Source organism: Oncorhynchus gorbuscha, linkage group LG08 (assembly GCF_021184085.1).
Source record: "Oncorhynchus gorbuscha isolate QuinsamMale2020 ecotype Even-year linkage group LG08, OgorEven_v1.0, whole genome shotgun sequence".
Lineage (NCBI taxonomy): Eukaryota > Metazoa > Chordata > Actinopteri > Salmoniformes > Salmonidae > Oncorhynchus > Oncorhynchus gorbuscha.
The window spans coordinates 67,234,084-67,253,240 of NC_060180.1; the positions used below are offsets into that span (position 1 = coordinate 67,234,084).

The following is a 19,157-nucleotide window of genomic DNA, read 5'->3' on the forward strand; positions in this document are numbered from 1 at the left end:
TCATTTGTTACAATTATCTCTGCAATGTTAGGAACATTTCGCCTCACTGAATTACAACCCTGATTTACAGACAGCACACTGTGCCATCGTGCTTGACCACTCCGAGGTGGTTTCCCCTTGGTACAGATCTAGGATCAGATTCCTCTCCCCCAATCATAACCTAACCATTAGTGGGTCAAATGAAAAAACGCCATCCACACAGTACCAATAGGGTTAACTTTGGTCGTTACAATGAAACAGCAGTTTCAGTAAATTATTCAAACCAGGAGGAGTTCCTTACAGGTGTTGGAACTGGTTCTGGGAACAGAACAGAAACCCGCAAAATAAGTAACATTTTCAAGGAACGGAACCGGGAACAAACGTGATCCATACTGTTCTGGTTATTTTAAAAGCATGGGAACCGGTTACAAAGCCCTTACTCTGTCACTTGGAAACGTATTCCAGTGTCTGCCTCCCTGCCTGCCAGAGGCAAATCTTTGCCAGTGTGTATGCATGTTTAGGCTACCTGCCCATCCCCCCTCTGAACCATAGGCTACTGTACTGATGTTACCATAGGCTACTGTACTGATGTTACCATAGGCTACTGTACTGACATTACCATACTGACGTTACCATAGGCTACTGTACTGACGTTACCATAGGCTACTGTACTGATGTTACCATAGGCTACTGTACTGACATTACCATACTGATGTTACCATAGGCTACTGTACTGACGTTACCATAGGCTACTGTACTGACGTTACCATAGGCTACTGTACTGTACTGACATTACCATACGTTTACCATAGGCTACTGTACTGACGTTACCATAGGCTACTGTACTGATGTTACCATAGGCTACTGTACTGACATTACCATACTGATGTTACCATAGGCTACTGTACTGACGTTACCATAGGCTACTGTACTGACGTTACCATAGGCTACTGTACTGACGTTACCATAGGCTACTGTACTGACGTTACCATAGGCTACTGTACTGACGTTACCATAGTCTACTGTACTGACGTTACCATAGGCTACTGTACTGACGTTACCATAGGCTACTGTACTGACGTTACCATAGGCTACTGTACTAACGTTACCATAGGCTACTGTACTGACGTTACCATAGGCTACTGTACTGATATTACCATAGGCTACTGTACTGACGTTACCATAGGCTACTGTACTGACGTTACCATAGGCTACTGTACTGACGTTACCATAGTCTACTGTACTGACGTTACCATAGGCTACTGTACTGATGTTACCATAGGCTACTGTACTGACGTTACCATAGGCTACTGTACTGACGTTACCATAGTCTACTGTACTGACGTTACCATAGGCTACTGTACTGACGTTACCATAGGCTACTGTACTGACGTTACCATAGTCTACTGTACTGACGTTACCATAGGCTACTGTACTGATGTTACCATAGGCTACTGTACTTTTTAGGATAAGTAATCCCTCTCACCCCACCCCCCCTAAGTTTTAGATGCACTATTGTTAAGTGACTGTCCCACTGGATGTCATAAGGTGAATGCACCAAGTTGTAAGTCGCTCTGGATAAGAGCGTCTGCTAAATGACTTAAATGTAAATGTAAATGTACTGACGTTACCATAGGCTACTGTACTGATGTTACCATAGGCTACTGTACTGACGTTACCATAGGCTACTGTGCTGACGTTACCATAGTCTACTGTACTGACGTTACCATAGGCTACTGTACTGACGTTACCATAGGCTACTGTACTGACGTTACCATAGGCTACTGTACTGACGTTACTATAGTCTACTGTACTGACGTTACCATAGGCTACTGTACTGACGTTACCATAGGCTACTGTACTGACGCGTTAGGCTACTGTACTGGCGTTACTACTGTACTGACGTTACCATAGGCTACTGTACTGACGTTACCATAGGCTACTGCACTGACGTTACCATAGGCTACTGCACTGACGTTAGCATAGGCTACTGCACTGACGTTAGCATAGGCTACTGTACTGATGTTACCATACTGACGTTACCATAGGCTACTGTACTGACGTTACCATAGGCTACTGTACTGACATTACCATAGGCTACTGTACTGATGTTACCATAGGCTACTGTACTGATGTTACCATAGGTTACTGTACTGATGTTACCATAGGTTACTGTACTGATGTTACCATAGGCTACTGTACTGATGTTACCATAGTCTACTGTACTGACGTTACCATAGGCTACTGTACTGATGTTACCATAGGCTACTGTACTGATGTTACCATAGGCTACTGTACTGATGTTACCATAGGTTACTGTACTGATGTTACCATAGGCTACTGTACTGACGTTACTATAGTCTACTGTACTGACGTTAGCATAGGCTACTGTACTGACGTTAGCATAGGCTACTGTACTGACGTTACCATAGGCTACTGTACTGATGTTACCATAGGCTACTGTACTGACGTTACCATAGGCTACTGTACTGACGTTAGCATAGGCTACTGTACTGACGTTACCATAGTCTACTGTACTGATGTTACCATAGGCTACTGTACTGACATTACCATAGGCTGTACTGTTACCATAGGCTACTGTACTGATGTTACCATAGGCTACTGTACTGACATTACTACTGATGTTACCATAGGCTACTGTACTGATGTTACCATAGGCTACTGTACTGATGTTACCATAGGCTACTGTACTGATGTTACCATAGGCTACTGTACTGATGTTACCATAGGCTACTGTACTGACGTTACCATAGGCTACTGTACTGACATTACCATACTGACGTTACCATAGGCTACTGTACTGACGTTACCATAGGCTACTGTACTGATGTTACCATAGGCTACTGTACTGACGTTACCATAGGCTACTGTACTGACGTTACTATAGTCTACTGTACTGACGTTACCATAGTCTACTGTACTGATGTTACCATACTGACGTTACCATAGGCTACTGTACTGACGTTACCATAGGCTACTGTACTGACGTTACCATAGGCTACTGTACTGACGTTACCATAGGCTACTGTACTGATGTTACCATAGGCTACTGTACTGACGTTACCATAGGCTACTGTACTGACGTTACCATAGGCTACTGTACTGACGTTACCATAGTCTACTGTACTGACGTTACCATAGTCTACTGTACTGACGTTACCATAGGCTACTGTACTGACGTTACCATAGGCTACTGTACTAACGTTACCATAGGCTACTGTACTGACGTTACCATAGGCTACTGTACTGACGTTACCATAGGCTACTGTACTGACGTTACCATAGGCTACTGTACTGACGTTACCATAGGCTACTGTACTGACGTTACCATAGGCTACTGTACTGACGTTACCATAGGCTACTGTACTGACGTTACCATAGGCTACTGTACTGACGTTACCATAGGCTAGGCTACTGTACTGACGTTACCATAGTCTACTGTACTGACGTTACCATAGGCTACTGTACTGACGTTACCATAGGCTACTGTACTGACGTTACCATAGTCTACTGTACTGACGTTACCATAGGCTACTGTACTGATGTTACCATAGGCTACTGTACTTTTTAGGATAAGTAATCCCTCTCACCCCACCCCCCCTAAGTTTTAGATGCACTATTGTTAAGTGACTGTCCCACTGGATGTCATAAGGTGAATGCACCAAGTTGTAAGTCGCTCTGGATAAGAGCGTCTGCTAAATGACTTAAATGTAAATGTAAATGTACTGACGTTACCATAGGCTACTGTACTGATGTTACCATAGGCTACTGTACTGACGTTACCATAGGCTACTGTGCTGACGTTACCATAGGCTACTGTACTGACGTTACCATAGGCTACTGTACTGACGTTACCATAGGCTACTGTACTGACGTTGACGTTACTATAGTCTACTGTACTGACGTTACCATAGGCTACTGTACTGACGTTACCATAGGCTACTGTACTGACGTTACCATAGGCTACTGTACTGACGTTACCATAGGCTACTGTACTGACGTTACCATAGGCTACTGCACTGACGTTACCATAGGCTACTGCACTGACGTTAGCATAGGCTACTGCACTGACGTTAGCATAGGCTACTGTACTGATGTTACCATACTGACGTTACCATAGGCTACTGTACTGACGTTACCATAGGCTACTGTACTGACATTACCATAGGCTACTGTACTGATGTTACCATAGGCTACTGTACTGATGTTACCATAGGTTACTGTACTGATGTTACCATAGGCTACTGTACTGACGTTACCATAGGCTACTGTACTGATGTTACCATAGTCTACTGTACTGACGTTACCATAGGCTACTGTACTGACATTACCATAGGCTACTGTACTGATGTTACCATAGGCTACTGTACTGATGTTACCATAGGTTACTGTACTGATGTTACCATAGGCTACTGTACTGACGTTACTATAGTCTACTGTACTGACGTTAGCATAGGCTACTGTACTGACGTTAGCATAGGCTACTGTACTGACGTTACCATAGGCTACTGTACTGATGTTACCATAGGCTACTGTACTGACGTTACCATAGGCTACTGTACTGACGTTAGCATAGGCTACTGTACTGACGTTACCATAGTCTACTGTACTGATGTTACCATAGGCTACTGTACTGACGTTACCATAGGCTACTGTACTGACGTTACCATAGGCTACTGTACTGATGTTACCATAGTCTACTGTACTGACATTACCATACTGATGTTACCATAGGCTACTGTACTGATGTTACCATAGGCTACTGTACTGATGTTACCATAGGCTACTGTACTGATGTTACCATAGGCTACTGTACTGATGTTACCATAGGCTACTGTACTGATGTTACCATACTGATGTTACCATAGGCTACTGTACTGATGTTACCATAGGCTACTGTACTGACGTTACCATAGGCTACTGTACTGACATTACCATACTGACGTTACCATAGGCTACTGTACTGATTACCATAGGCTACTGTACTGATGTTACCATAGGCTACTGTACTGACGTTACCATAGGCTACTGTACTGACGTTACTATAGTCTACTGTACTGACGTTACCATAGTCTACTGTACTGATGTTACCATACTGACGTTACCATAGGCTACTGTACTGACGTTACCATAGGCTACTGTACTGACGTTACCATAGGCTACTGTACTGACGTTACCATAGGCTACTGTACTGATGTTACCATAGGCTACTGTACTGACGTTACCATAGTCTACTGTACTGATGTTACCATAAGCTACTGTACTGACATTACCATACTGATGTTACCATAGGCTACTGTACTGATGTTACCATAGGCTACTGTACTGACATTACCATACTGATGTTACCATAGGCTACTGTACTGATGTTACCATAGGCTACTGTACTGATGTTACCATAGGCTACTGTACTGATGTTACCATAGGCTACTGTACTGACATTACCATACTGACGTTACCATAGGCTACTGTACTGACGTTACCATAGGCTACTGTACTGACGTTACCATAGGCTACTGTACTGACGTTACCATACTGATGTTACCATAGGCTACTGTACTGATGTTACCATAGGCTACTGTACTGACGTTACCATAGGCTACTGTACTGACGTTACCATAGGCTACTGTACTGACGTTACCATAGGCTACTGTACTGATGTTACCATAGGCTACTGTACTGACGTTACCATAGGCTACTATACTGAGGTTACCATAGGCTACTGTACTGACGTTACCATAGGCTACTATACTGAGGTTACAAACGTGATTCAGAAGACAGGTAAAGAGACTATTTATTAGCTGGAGAAGAATGGATTAATCTTTTCAATGCTATTTAAGGATACTATAGGCCTAGTTATCACGTTTCACGCTGGATTTATTAACTACAAAAAAGTAAAACGTGTTTAGCTAGCGAGCTCAAAGGACATTCAAAGTTCCTCCATAGAAGCCTGTCCTCCAAGGTGTAATTCTACGAACCTAATTCAGATAATGCATGCCATAATAAGATGCTCAACCCTCTCTCCTCACCCGCAAAATTTCAGTCGCATCTTGCGCCATAAGGCTACACTGTCCATCACGCATGTAAACAACTAGCTTGCCTGCTCAATTCGCACTGATTGGTGAAGTAATTTAGTTAAACGTTTTAATGTCACATTCACACGAAAAATAAGAAGAAATATGAAGAACACAATAAGTAAATAACCATATTATATACAGGGTCGGTTCCAATACCACATTTAGAATGTGCAGGGATACTGGAGAGGTAGATATGGTATAGGGGGTAAGGTGACTAGGCATCAGGATATAAGATAAACTGAGTAGCAGCAGCTTAATGAGCTAAATGTTTTTTTTTAACTTGATTTCACAGGTTAAAAAAGGAACAGACAATAACCATATAAACCTGCACTTTTTGGGGGGTTCGAACCGGTTCAGCACTTTATTTTGCAGTTTGGAACAGTGGAAAGGCCCACATTTTTTTGTGGTTCTGAAAAATAATTTTTGCTTCAATCCTTGGTTCCTAATATGGGTCCCATATTTTCCATTAATACCAATCATTTTATCGTGTTCCTATTGACCTATAAAATGAGGAACAAGAAGACCTTGTACTACTGTTATGACATTATGTTCTGATAAGGCTTGTTTATGGCTGCATGTCTGATGTCAGGTCATTCTCTCTTTATTAGGTCATTGGCTGTGCATCATGCATCTGTTTCCCTTTCCTCTAATCTCTATGCTGTGTGTGTGTGTGTGTGTGTGTGTGTGTGTGTGTGTGTGTGTGTGTGTGTGTGTGTGTGTGTGTGTGTGTGTGTGTGTGTGTGTGTGTGTGTGTGTGTGTGTGTGTGTGTGTGTGTGTGTGTGTGTGTGTGTGTGTGTGTGTGTGTGTGTGTGTGTGTGTGTAAAAGAGAGGGGGGGCAGGAGCTGTCCTGCTTTCCAACCATTGTGAAAATAGGACCTTTGAACAGTTAATTTGAGCATGTCATGATCTTTTTGCCACTGATGCTACTGATTGTTCTACTGATTACCGCAGCTCCTCCTCTCCTCTTATCTGGATGAACAGTGGATTCCTGATCAATATAATTGATGGGGACTGTCATGGATATATGCTCTAATCAGTCATCCTCTAATCTGAAGCATGCAGATATCAAATAAAATATCTGCATGCTCCAGTTCAAGCAAAAATAAGTTGATGTTGCTGGTAGTGTTAATGGCAAAAAAATATAAATGCACTCTTGCATGTTTTGTTTTTAACCCAAATCCCTCATACGCCCGCTCTTTCTTACAGATGAGTACAAGAAAGGTGTGGCAAGTGTGAAGTATATAAATAGAGAAGAGGACAGACTAAACAACTGCGACCAGGACAGCACGGTGAGAAAGACCGATGTTAAGTTACTTATTCATCATACAGTTTGACACACACTTTTTCAAATCGTTTAACAAAGAATATCCTATTTTATATTTATTTAACCAGGTAGGCCAGTTGAGAGATAAAGCAAAGCACTGCGACACAAACAACAGAGTTACACATGGGATAAACAAACGTACAGTCAATAACACAATATAAAAAAATATATTCAGTGTGTTCAAATGTAGTAAGATTAGGGCATTAAGGCAATAAATAGGCCATAGTGGTGAAATAACTACAATTTAGCATTAACACTGGAGTGATAGATCTGCAGAAGATGATGTGCAAGTAGAGATACTGGGGTGCAAAGGAGCAAAAAAAAAACAATATGGGGACGAGGTAGTTGGGTGGGCTATGTACAGATGGGTTGTGTACAGGTGCAATGATCAGTAAGCTGCTCTGACAGCTTATGCTTAAAGTTCGTGAGGGGAGATATAAATCTCCAGCTTCAGGGATTTTTTTGTAATTCGTTTCAGTCATTGGCAGCAGAGAACTGGAAGGAAAGGCAGCCAAAGGAGGAGGAGGTGGATTTGTGGATGACCAGTGAAATATACAGTTGAAGTTGGAAGTTTACATACACCTTAGCCAAATACATTTAACCTCATTTTTTCACAATTCCTGACATTTAATCCAAGTAAAAATTCCCTGTCTTAGGTCAGTTAGGATCACCACTTTATTTTAAGAATGTGAATTGTCAGAATAATAGTAGTGATTTATTTCAGCTTTTATTTTTTTTGTCACATTCCCAGTGGGTCAGAATTGTTTAACTTGGGTCAAACGTTTTGGGTAGCCTTCCACAAGCTTCCCACAATAAGTTTGGTAAATTGTGGCCCATTCCTCTTGACAGAGCTGGTGTAACTGAGTCAGGTTTGTAGGCCTCCTTGGTCGCACGCACTTTTTCAGTTCTGCCCACAAATTTTCTATAGGATTGAGGTCAGGGCTTTGTGATGGCCACTACAACACTTAGACTTTGTTGTCCTTAAGCCATTTTCCCACAAATTTGGAAGTATGCTTGGGCTTGGGTCCATTTGGAAGACCAATTTTGCGACCAAGCTTTAATTGATGTCTTGAAATGTTGCTTCAATATATCCACAGAATTTCCCTTCCTCATGAAGCTATCTATTTTGTGAGGTGCACCAGTCCCTCCTGCAGCAAAGCACCCCCCACAACATGATGCTGCCACCCCCGTGATTCACTGTTGGGATGGTATTCTTCGGCTTGAAAGCTTCCCCCTTTTTCCTCCAAACATAACGATGGTCATTGTGGCCAAATAGTTCTATTTTTGTTTCATCAGACCAGAGGACATTTCTCCAAAAAGTACGATCTTTGTCCCCATGTGCAGTTGCAAACCGTAGTCTGTCTTTTAATGGAGGTTTTGGAGCAGTGGCTTCTTCCTTGCCGAGCGACCTTTCAGGTTATGTCGATATAGGACTCGTTTTACTGTGGATATAGATACTTTTGTACCTGTTTCCTCCAGCGTCTTCACAAGGTTCTTTGCTGTTGTTCTGGGATTGATTTTCACACCAAAGTACTCTAGGAGACAGAACGCGTCTCCTTCCTGAGCAGTATGATGGCTACGTGGTCCCATGGTGTTTATACTTGTTCATCTGTACAAACAATAGTATATGTGGTACCTTCAGGCGTTTGGATATTGCTCCCAAGGATGAACCAGACTTGTGGAGGTCTACAATTTTTTTCTGATTTTCCAAAGATATCAAGCAGAGGCATTGAGTTTGAAGGTAGGCCTTGAAATACATCCACAGCTACACCTCCAATTGACTCAAAATGTCAATTAGCCTATCAGAAGCTTCTAAAGCCATGACATAATTTTCTGGAATTTTCCAAGTAGCTTAAAAGGTACAGGCAACTTAGTGTATGTTTTTTTCCACCTTTATTTAACCAGGTAGGCTAGTTGAGAACAAGTTCTCATTTACACCTGCGACCTGGCCAAGATTAAGCAAAGCAGTGCGACAAACAACAACAGAGTTACTCAGAATAAACAAACATACAGTCAATAATACAATAGTAAAAGTCTATATACAATGTGTGCAAATGAGGTAGGACAAGGGAGGTAAGGCAATAAATAGGCCATAGTGGCGAAATAATTACAATATTGCAATTAAACACTGGAGTGATAGATGTGCAGAAGATGAGTGTGCAAGTGGAGATACTGGGGTGCAAAGGAGCGAAATAAATAACAGTATGGGGATGAGGTAGTTGGATGGGCTATTTACAGATGAGCTATGTACAGGTGCAGTTATCTGTGAGCTGCTCTGACAGTTGGTGCTTAAAGCTAGTGAAGGAGATATGAGTTTGTTCCAGTCATTGGCAGCAGAGAACTGTAAGGAAAGGTGGCCGAAGGAGGAATTTGCTTTGGGGGTGACCAGTGAAATATACCTGCTGGAGCGCGTGCTAAGGGTGGGTGCTGCTATGGTGACCAGCGAGCTGAGATAAGGCGGGGCTTTACCTAGCAAAGACTTATAAATGACCTGGAGCCAGTGGGTTTGGCGACAAATATGAAGCGAGGGCCAGCCAACGAGAGCAAACATGTCGCAGTGTTGGGTAGTATATGGGGCTTTGGTGACAAAACGGATGGCACTGTGATAGACTACATCCAATTTGCAGACTAGAGTGTTGGAGGCTATTTTGTAAATGACATCGCCGAAGTCGAGGATCGGTAGGATAGTCCATTTTTACGAGGGTATGTTTGGCAGCATAAGTGAAGGATGCTTTGTTGGTGCGGGCAGCGATCGGTTGAAGAGCATGCATTTAGTTTATCGCATTTAAGAGCAGTTTTGAGGCCACGGAAGGAGAGTTATGGCATTGAAGCTTGTCTGGATAGTTAACACAGTGTCCAAAGAAGGGCCAGAAGTATACAGAATGGTGTCGTCTGCATAGGAGGTGGATCAGAAAATCACCAGCAGCAAAAGCGATATCGTTGATATATACAGAGAAAAGAGTCGGTCCGAGAATTTAACCCTGTGGCACCCCCATAGAGACTGCCAGAGGTCCAGACAACAGGCCCTCCGATTTGACACACTGAACTCTGAGAAGTAGTTGGTGAACTAGGCGAGGCAGTCATTTGAGAAACCAAGGCTGTTGAGTCTGCCGATAAGAATCTGGTGATTGACAGAGTCGAAAAGCCTTGGCCAGGTCAATGAAGGCGGCTGCACAGTACTGTCTTTTATCGATGGCGGTTATATCATTTAGGACCTTGAGCGTGGCTGAGATGCACCCATGACCAGCTCGGAAACCAGATTGCATAGCGGAGAAGGTACGATGGGATTCGAAATGGTCGGTAATCTGTTAGTTAACTTGGCTTTCGAAGACTTTATAAAGGCAATGTAGGATAGATATCGGTCTGTAACAGTTTGGGTCTAGAGTGTCTCCCCCTTTGAAGAGGGGGATGACCGCGGCAGCTTTCCAATCTTTAGGGATCTCAGACGATACAAAAGAGAGGTTTAACAGGCTGGTAATAAGGGTTGCAACAATTGCGGTGGATCATTTTAGAAAGAAGGGGGGGGGGTCCAGATTGTCTAGCCCGGCTGATTTGTAGGGGTCCAGATTTTGCAACTCTTTCAGAACATTAGCTATCTGGATTTGGGTGAAGGAGAAGTGGGGGGTGCAGAGCTGTTGGTCGGGGTAGGGATAGCCAAGTGGAAAGCATGGCCAGCTGTAGAAAAATGCTGGTCATCTTGCCGACCCTTGTGAGGTCATTGATAAAATCCCAGATCTGTTTTGCTGTCTTGCCAACCCCTATGAGGTCATTGCTAAAAATATAAAGTTCTAAGGAGATGTGTTCCATTACAAAATGTGGATACTTAATATATTGGCCAGAACACATCTATTAAAATCAAATTTGTATTTTTCACATGGTCCGAATACAACAGGTACTTGACCTTACAGTCAAATCCTTACTTACAAGCTCTAAACCAAATAATGCAGTTTAAAGAAAAAATGAACAAATAAAAGTAACAAATATTTAAGGAGCAGCAGTATCAGTGATAGCCCTGTGTGTGTTTCAGGAGAATACTGCCCTGCTCACCACGGTCCAACAAACAGACGACACAGGATCAAATGGCAATGGGAAGACACAGTAAGCTCAACCAACCATTTTTGTTGTCATTCGGTCACTCACAATGCAGGGTTTTCCCCCTCCCTTTCCATCCCTGAACTAACAGTGTTGAATTGGAACTGTCTTGTTCCTTTCTCCACAGGATTCATTCTTCAGAGAGCCAGCAGGAGTTCTTCAGGATGCTGGATGAGAAGATAGAAAAGGTGAGAGTTCAATGACCTCGTAGGGGTCGGCAAGACGACCAAACAGATTTTTACCAATGACCTCATAGGGGTCGGCAAGACGGCCGAACAGATCTGGGATTTTAGCAGTGACCTCATAGGGGTCGGCAAGACGACCAAACAGATCTGGGATTTTAGCAGTGACCTCATAGGGGTCGGCAAGACGACCAAACAGATCTGGGATTTTAGCAGTGACCTCATAGGGGTCGGCAAGACGACCAAACAGATCTGGGATTTTAGCAGTGACCTCATAGGGGTCGGCAAGACGGCCAAACAGATCTGTGATTTTAGCAGTGACCTCATAGGGGTCGGCAAGACGACCAAACAGATCTGGGATTTTAGCAGTGACCTCATAGGGGTCGGCAAGACGACCAAACAGATCTGGGATCTTAGCAGTGACCTCATAGGGGTCGGCAAGACGACCAAACAGATCTGGGATCTTAGCAGTGACCTCATAGGGGTCGGCAAGACGGCCAAACAGATCTGTGATTTTAGCAGTGACCTCATAGGGGTCGGCAAGACGACCAAACAGTGTCTGTGTGGTGGTGGTTAGATCAGTGTCTGGGGAGGACTTCATTCTACTCTATCTTCTGCTTTGCTTTTTCAGGGGCAGGACTACTGCTCAGAGGAAGAGGATATGACATAGCACTGAGGTCCACCATCTGCTCCCCTGAGAGGAAGGATTTGTCCAATGGCAAGGACAGGCCTGTACCACATAACCCTTACCAAACGGCCCTCTTCCTTTTAGACCATTTCAAGGATGGAGGGGGAGACACATTGACCCAAACCAAGCACCTTTGCCCGGCCCTGTGTCTATACCTACAACCCTGGCTCCCTGTAACAGATCTACGAGTCCAATGCGACAATGTTTTACCCCCAAAGGAGCAATGTTACAAGACATGGCCAGGACTACTTTCAGCTCCAGTCCTATTATACTGAGCGGCTCTCCAAGTCTGTCGCCACGGTAACCGTGGACAATAAGTACAGCAGCCGCTCGGCTCTGTGACTGTGGTCCATTAAAAGACAACGGAGATCCAGTCATTTTGAACCCATGGATTGACTGAGACCAGTCCATCATGGTTATTCGTAATGGCTTAAAGGAACATTTGTCATTCCTCATCTGATTGGATGATGAACAATCGAGGTAATTGGGATGGCAGAGGAAAATGAATCTGGGAATTATTCCTGGGTCGTATTCATTAGGCACCAAATGAAAGAAAACAGACTGAAACAGGGAAGAACTACCAATAAGAAACGCTAGTTGACATTTTCTGTTGCAAAACATTTGGCTACGGTGTGCCTTAATGAATGCAATCCAGGTGGCTGAAACATTCACTGCATTGCAGATAGAAACTTAAAGTAATAGAGCTGGGGATTCTCCCATCATCGTATTGTATCATTGATTCTCTTATCAGTGTCTCTCTATGTAGCGTATTTCTATCTGCAATGTTCTGAGCGTGTCACCCCAATGAACACACCCCTTGAGGGGAAACCGGGGTTACTTACTTCCTGCATTCCAGGATACTTTTTGAATTTTCTTTTCTACAGTATGCTCATAAAGTACATTCGGAAAGTATTCAGACCCCTTCACTTTGTCCCCATTTTATGACGTTAGTCTTATTCTAAAATTGATTAATGTTCCTCAATCTATACACAATACTCCATAATGACAAAGTGAAAAACTGATTTAGACATTTTTGCAAATGTATTCAAAATAAAACGCAGAAATACCTTATTTACATAAGTATTCAGACCCTTTGCTATGAGACTCGAAATTGAGCTCAGGTGCATTCTGTTTCCATTTATCATCCTTGAGATTTTTCTGCAACGTGATTGGGAGTCCAACTGTGGTAAATTCCAAAACATTTCTGCAGCATTGAAGGTCCCCAAGAACACAGTGGCCTCCATCATTATTAAATGGAAGAAGTTTAGAAACAACACTCTTCCTAGAGCTGGCCACCCGGCAAAACTGATCAATTGGGGGAGAAGGGCCTTGGTCAGGGAGGTAACCAATAACCCGATGGTCACTCTGACAGCTCCAGAGTTCCTCTGTGGAGATGGGAGAACCTTCCAGAAGGACAATCATCTCTGCAGCACTCCACCAATCAGGCTTTTATGGTAGCGTGGCTAGACAGAAGCTACTCCTTAGTAAAAGGCACATGACAGCCTGGGGAAAGGTTCACTTTCCAACAGGACAACAACCCTAAGCACACAGTTTTTGCTTTGTCATTATTGTGGGGTATTGTGTGTATATTGATAATGGGGGGGGGGGGGGGGGGGTGATTTAATCCCTTTTAGAATAAGGCTGTAACAAATTGTGGATAAAGTGAAGGGGTCTGAATACTTTCCGAATGCACTGTGATTCAGTCGGCCCATGTCTTCTTACTTTACTACGTAGGGTATTCTTGTTTAATGTCAATGCTCAGGGTTGAAGTGTTCTAGTCATTGTTGTTTTGTAGTCGAGCCTACCTCTTCATTAGGCTTTGTTGCACCAATTGTGTGTACACACACACACACACACACACACACCACTCTGCTGTCAGTATCAGTTCTTACCTGTTAATAAGACATCAGTGTTCAATCGAAAGACAGTATACTGTATAAGGAGCATAGTCAGATTATGTAGTGCTCTTTGCATTTGTTGTCATGCTCGTTTTTTCATGTTCAATTAGAGTTTTTCTAGTAAAATAATGTGTTTTCAGGTCACTGTAATATAATTTGTCAAACAAAATGGTTTCTCATATGGTCCTTGTGGTGTTACTAATACCTCGTAATGCACAGGCACACCCATCATTGTGTTTACTGTTGTCTTTATCTGTCAATGTCAAATGGCGGTCTAGCAATATCATTGAAGCATCCATGGTAGTTTTCATGCCCTCTACAGTTTAAAAATCACAACTGCACTTAAAAGTAAATGGGTATGGAGTCGGCACAAAACAAAGCAGTGTTACAGTAACTATAACCAGCTGAACGAGTTCTAAGTGGTGTCTGTAGATACGGCAGTCTGCTAGATAAGCATGTATTGCTTCATGGATGTACTGTATGGAGATTTAATTCAATACAACTTATGTATCCTCTGGCAATTTTATGTCCAACTGCAATCCAGTGTCTGATTGTTGTCTTGCAATTGTCCAAGAAGCTATAACACAAACCCTCTGGCAGTTATAACACAAACCCTCTGGCCCATAGAGACTGTGGCACCTTTTAAAGGCAGTTATGGCCGTTGTAATATTTGTCATATTTCTCTCGTCTGTCATACTTTATGTAGGCTAGCTGTTGAGCCTTAAGAAAGTCGCTATGCCCAGGTTCTCAAAAACAGTTCAGAAACTGAGCAATGTAGCTAGGCACGCCCTGCCAAATTTAAGGAAAATACTGGCACTTTGGTTCATCATTACGAGACCACAACAGCCTGCCATTCAGTCTGTGATTCTCTCCTGGTCACTGCAGAGTTCATTACCAGACCAATAGCGGTCTACTAACGGTCACTGTGGTTCTGCTGCGGGTCAATGTTGCTGCCGTCTTTTGCGGTGTTGCCGGCGGCCCTGGTCCTGGATTCCCACGGGGGGGTCAGGGGTCAGCAGGCCATCACACATCCTCTGGTAGACAAGGCTGGAGTCAGATGCCACCACACACAGGAGCATGGGCGAGCCTCTGGCCAGCACTGACCGCACACTAGGAGAGGGAGGAGAAGAGGTCAGCGATGGACCAAATCATAGATATGTATAAAGAAATGATCTTACATTGAAGAATATACACAGTAATCACACTCCAGTTTCAGTTCGCCTACATTCTTTGGGGGCGGCTGCATTCTTTATCCGTTGGTGTTCCGCAAGTGTTGCAAAATGTTGATTCGTGGCGTAATCTAACATTGGGTCAATTCCATTTCAATGACAGTCAACAAATTCCTATTCCAAATGTTCCTCATTGAAAAGTTGGGTACTTCCTGAACTGACTAGAATTTAAATGGAATTGACTGCAACCCTGTAGCATAGCATCAGTCTTATTTCTGTACATTAACTCATTCCTTTATGTTCCCTGCATTTGGAGGTCTTATAGTGGGTATTCGATAAAGAGGCCCAGTCTTATCTCACCTTCTGTGGCTCAGGCCTCTGTGTACAGGTAGTGGGAGCACCGTCTGAGTGGGCTCTCCTTCCTTCTCCCTTCCCTCCAGCAACACCAGTCGCAGCTCAGAGCACCCCACTCCACTCACCTCCTTCCACTGACGCACTGTAATGGAAAGGACAGAGATGACTCACTGGTGTGGGCACAGTCAGGAGCATGAAGTAACTTGCTATACACTAGGTACACCTGGCTAATAATAGGTTTTCATTGCAAAGTACTTAGTTTACATTTTATGTAGGTTTATCCAACTGATATCATCTGTAGCACTAGCCCTTGCATGTCCCCTTTCGCCTTGTGAGGGAAATGCCCTGACGTTGCCCAAATGCTCTGTCAAAACGCAAATATACCTCACCCGCAGTATGGTTTTGGAACTAAGATTATTTTTTTTTTTTTAATGCAAAATTTAAACATTTTTCAACCACTCCACAAATGTATTTTTAAACTATAGTTTTGCCAAGTCGGTTAGGACATGTACTTTGTGCATGACACAAGTCATTTTTCCAACAATTGTTTATAGACAGATTATTTAACTTCTAACTCACTGTATCACAATTCCAGTGGGTCAGACGTTTGCATACACTAGGTTGACTGTGCCTTTACACAGCTTGGAAAATTCCAGAAAATGTCATGGAAGCTTCTGATAGGCTAATTGACATCATTTGAGACATCATTTGAGTCAACTGAAGGTGTACCTGTGGATGTATTTCAAGGCCTACCTTCAAACTCAGTGCCTCTGCTTGAAATGGGAAAATCAAAAGTAAAAATCAAGAGCAATTTCCAAATGCCTGAAGGTACCACGTTCATCTGTACAAACAATAGTACGCAAGTATAAACACTATGGGACCACACAGCCGTCATACCGCTCAGGAAGGAGACGCGTTCTGTCTCCTGGAGATGAACGTACTTTGGTGCAAAAAGTGCAAATCAATCCCAGAAGAACAGCAAAGGATCTTGAAGATGCTGGAGGAAACAGCTACAAAAGTATCTACATCCACGAGTCTTATAACGGCATAACTTGAAAGGCCGCTCAGCAAGAAAGAAGTCACTGCTCCAAAACTGCCATCATAAAAAGACTATGGGTAGTAAGTGCACATGGGGACACAGATCATACTTTTTGGAGAAATGTTCTCTAGTCTGAAGAAACCGTTTGGCAATAATTACCATTATTATGTTTGAAGGAAACAGGGAGGATTGCAAGCCGAAGAACACCATCCCAACCGTGAAGCACAGGGGTGGCAGCATCATGTTGTGGGGTGCTTTGCTGCAGGAGGGACTGGTGCACTTCACAAAATAGACAGCACCATGAGGAAGGAAAAGTATGTGGATATATTGAAGCAACATTAAGACTTCAGTAAGGAAGTTAAAGCTTGTTCACAAATGGGTCTTCCAAATGGACAATGACCCCAAGCATACTTCCAAAGTTGTGGCAAAATGGCTTAAGGACAACAAAGTCAAGGTATTGGAGTGACCATCACAAAGCCCTGACCTCAATACTATAGAACATTTGTGGGCAGAACTGAAAAAGCGTGTGTGAGCAAGGAGGCCAACAAACCTGACTCAGTTACACCAGCTCTGTCGGGAGGAATGGGCCAAAATTCACCCAACTTATTGTGGGAAGCTTGTGGAAGGCTACCTGAAACATTTGACCCAAGTTAAACAATTTAAAGGCAATGCTACCAAATACTAATTGAGTGCATGTAAACTTCAGACCCACTGGGAATGTGATGAAAGAAATAAAAGCTGAAATAAATCAAGAATTCTCTACTATTATTCTGACATTTCATATTCTTATAATAAAGTGGTGATGATCCTAACTGACCTAAGACAGGGAATTTTTACTTTGATTAAATGTCAGAAATTGTGAAAAACTGAGTTTAAATGTATTTGGCTAAAGCGTATGTAAACTTCCGACTTCAACTATAATATATCTATACATACACACCTTTTAAATTTATTTTTTATCCCATCCCCACAGGAGACCTTTTGTCTTTAGGTAGTCCATCATTGTAAATATGAATTTGTTCTTAAATTTGCCTTGTTAAATAAAATTTAAAAAATTGCATGGCAGTTTGCAGTGCATTCTGTGTGGTGCATAGGTTGGATTTATCGAAGGTATGAGTCAAACATTCAGATGATGCTGCATACTATTTTGCGCAATGACGCGGTCGATGTGATCGAGGCTTAACACGTGCTGGAAATATGGAAATGGTCCAATGGAAATGTGAACGCAAGGAGAGAGGATGTGTCATACCTCGACTGGAGGCTGACTTACAGCCGGCTGTAACTTTGCTAAACCCCGTACATTAAGTGGATCTTTTGTATATGAAAGTGAATTTCTTGGTAGTATGAAAGTTACAAACGTTTCCAAACCCGTATTGCATGCGTTTTGAAACGTTAAAACAGAGCGTCGGGATTGTAGTTCACATTGAGCTGTCCTCCATACCTTCAGCTGAAAACCCAAAAGTGGGCCGGATGTAAAGCCCCCTTGGGTAGCACTCGCCTGAAAGGGCAAGTAGCTAGCTTGTGATGATGCAAAAACAGAGTTGATTGTCGATCCAATTCATGGTTAACTCACCTTCAGCTAGATCCAGGTACACCAAGAAAGCTGCGTGGACTTGAGCACTGTCTCCAACATCTAGGTTCATCAGATGTTGGTACTATGAGCATGAGGGTAAAAGTTTAAAACGTTAGCTAGTACTGCATCAGTTACATTGGTGCATCGGTTATTGTTGTTGTTCATGACTAACGTCAGCTAGAACATGTTTGTTGATGACACTTTACCATTGGATGCTGTAAAATCCAGTTAGGGGGAAGTGGTTTCTCAATTACATCCTCGTCTGTTTTCTTCGTTAACTCCGACATATTTCCTCGTCTATATTTTGTAAATCACTTTAAATCCCACACATTGACTGTGATGCTGACAACGTGTGAACTCTGTGAAAGTGCCTCACTCCCATTTAGAACGCTAAAGTACTGCAATGTAAACGGTCCGGGTGATTTTTTTTGCCGGTATTATAAGTTCCGTGGCACTTCTAACTCCCTTTCTTTAGGTAGATATGGAGATGTGTTTTATTTATGATTTATTCATTTTTTTAATGAAAAAAAGTTAAACTAACAAAATCAAATATTTGATTAGGTGTAAAACTTCAGTAAGCGGTTAGTGTGGATAACCTAATCATGGACCTGGTCTACAGCACCAGACACGCAGGTGCTTCTTCTCATACAGTAGATCTGAGTCTCTTTAGTTAAATGTATGCCTTGGGAGAGTAACTTCTTTCTGAAAAACTGCATTGCTATTCTACATAACAATTTTATTTATTGTAGTAAGTGAGCTT

At 42.7% G+C, this 19,157-nt stretch overlaps 2 protein-coding genes across 3 annotated transcripts in view; one reads left to right on the forward strand and one right to left on the reverse strand.

Moving 5' to 3' along the window:
- Positions 1-13,428, forward strand: part of LOC124042073 (uncharacterized protein C1orf21 homolog) — a 16,590-nt gene extending 3,162 nt beyond the window's left edge. For both annotated transcript variants that reach the window (XM_046360396.1, XM_046360395.1), the window contains 4 exons: positions 7,285-7,367; positions 11,430-11,500; positions 11,622-11,682; positions 12,308-13,428. In XM_046360396.1, coding sequence (XP_046216352.1) covers positions 7,285-7,367; positions 11,430-11,500; positions 11,622-11,682; positions 12,308-12,346 — 254 coding nt within the window. In that variant the 3' untranslated portion in view covers positions 12,347-13,428. The remainder of the gene's footprint in view (positions 1-7,284; positions 7,368-11,429; positions 11,501-11,621; positions 11,683-12,307) is intronic.
- A 1,065-nt stretch (positions 13,429-14,493) lies between these two features.
- On the reverse strand, positions 14,494-18,787 carry tsen15 (TSEN15 tRNA splicing endonuclease subunit). Its single transcript, XM_046358156.1, has 4 exons — positions 18,604-18,787; positions 18,398-18,479; positions 15,792-15,927; positions 14,494-15,372 (listed from the first exon to the last, which is right to left on the reverse strand). Exons 1-4 carry the CDS (start codon positions 18,682-18,684, stop codon positions 15,204-15,206), a joined length of 468 nt encoding a protein of 155 aa, XP_046214112.1. The 5' UTR covers positions 18,685-18,787; the 3' UTR covers positions 14,494-15,203.
- Between the last annotated feature and the right edge of the window lie 370 nt (positions 18,788-19,157).

Bases quoted from the DNA above. Each gene is read 5' to 3' on its own strand.
- tsen15 (XM_046358156.1), bottom strand. From the start codon at position 18,684: ATGTCGGAGTTAACGAAGAAAACAGACGAGGATGTAATTGAGAAACCA. The intron at 15,928-18,397 runs GTGAGTTAACCA...TTTCCATTACAG, and splicing joins GTACCTGGATCTAGCTGAAG to TGCGTCAGTGGAAGGAGGTG. The intron at 15,373-15,791 runs GTGAGATAAGAC...TCCCTCTCCTAG, and splicing joins AGAGGCCTGAGCCACAGAAG to TGTGCGGTCAGTGCTGGCCA.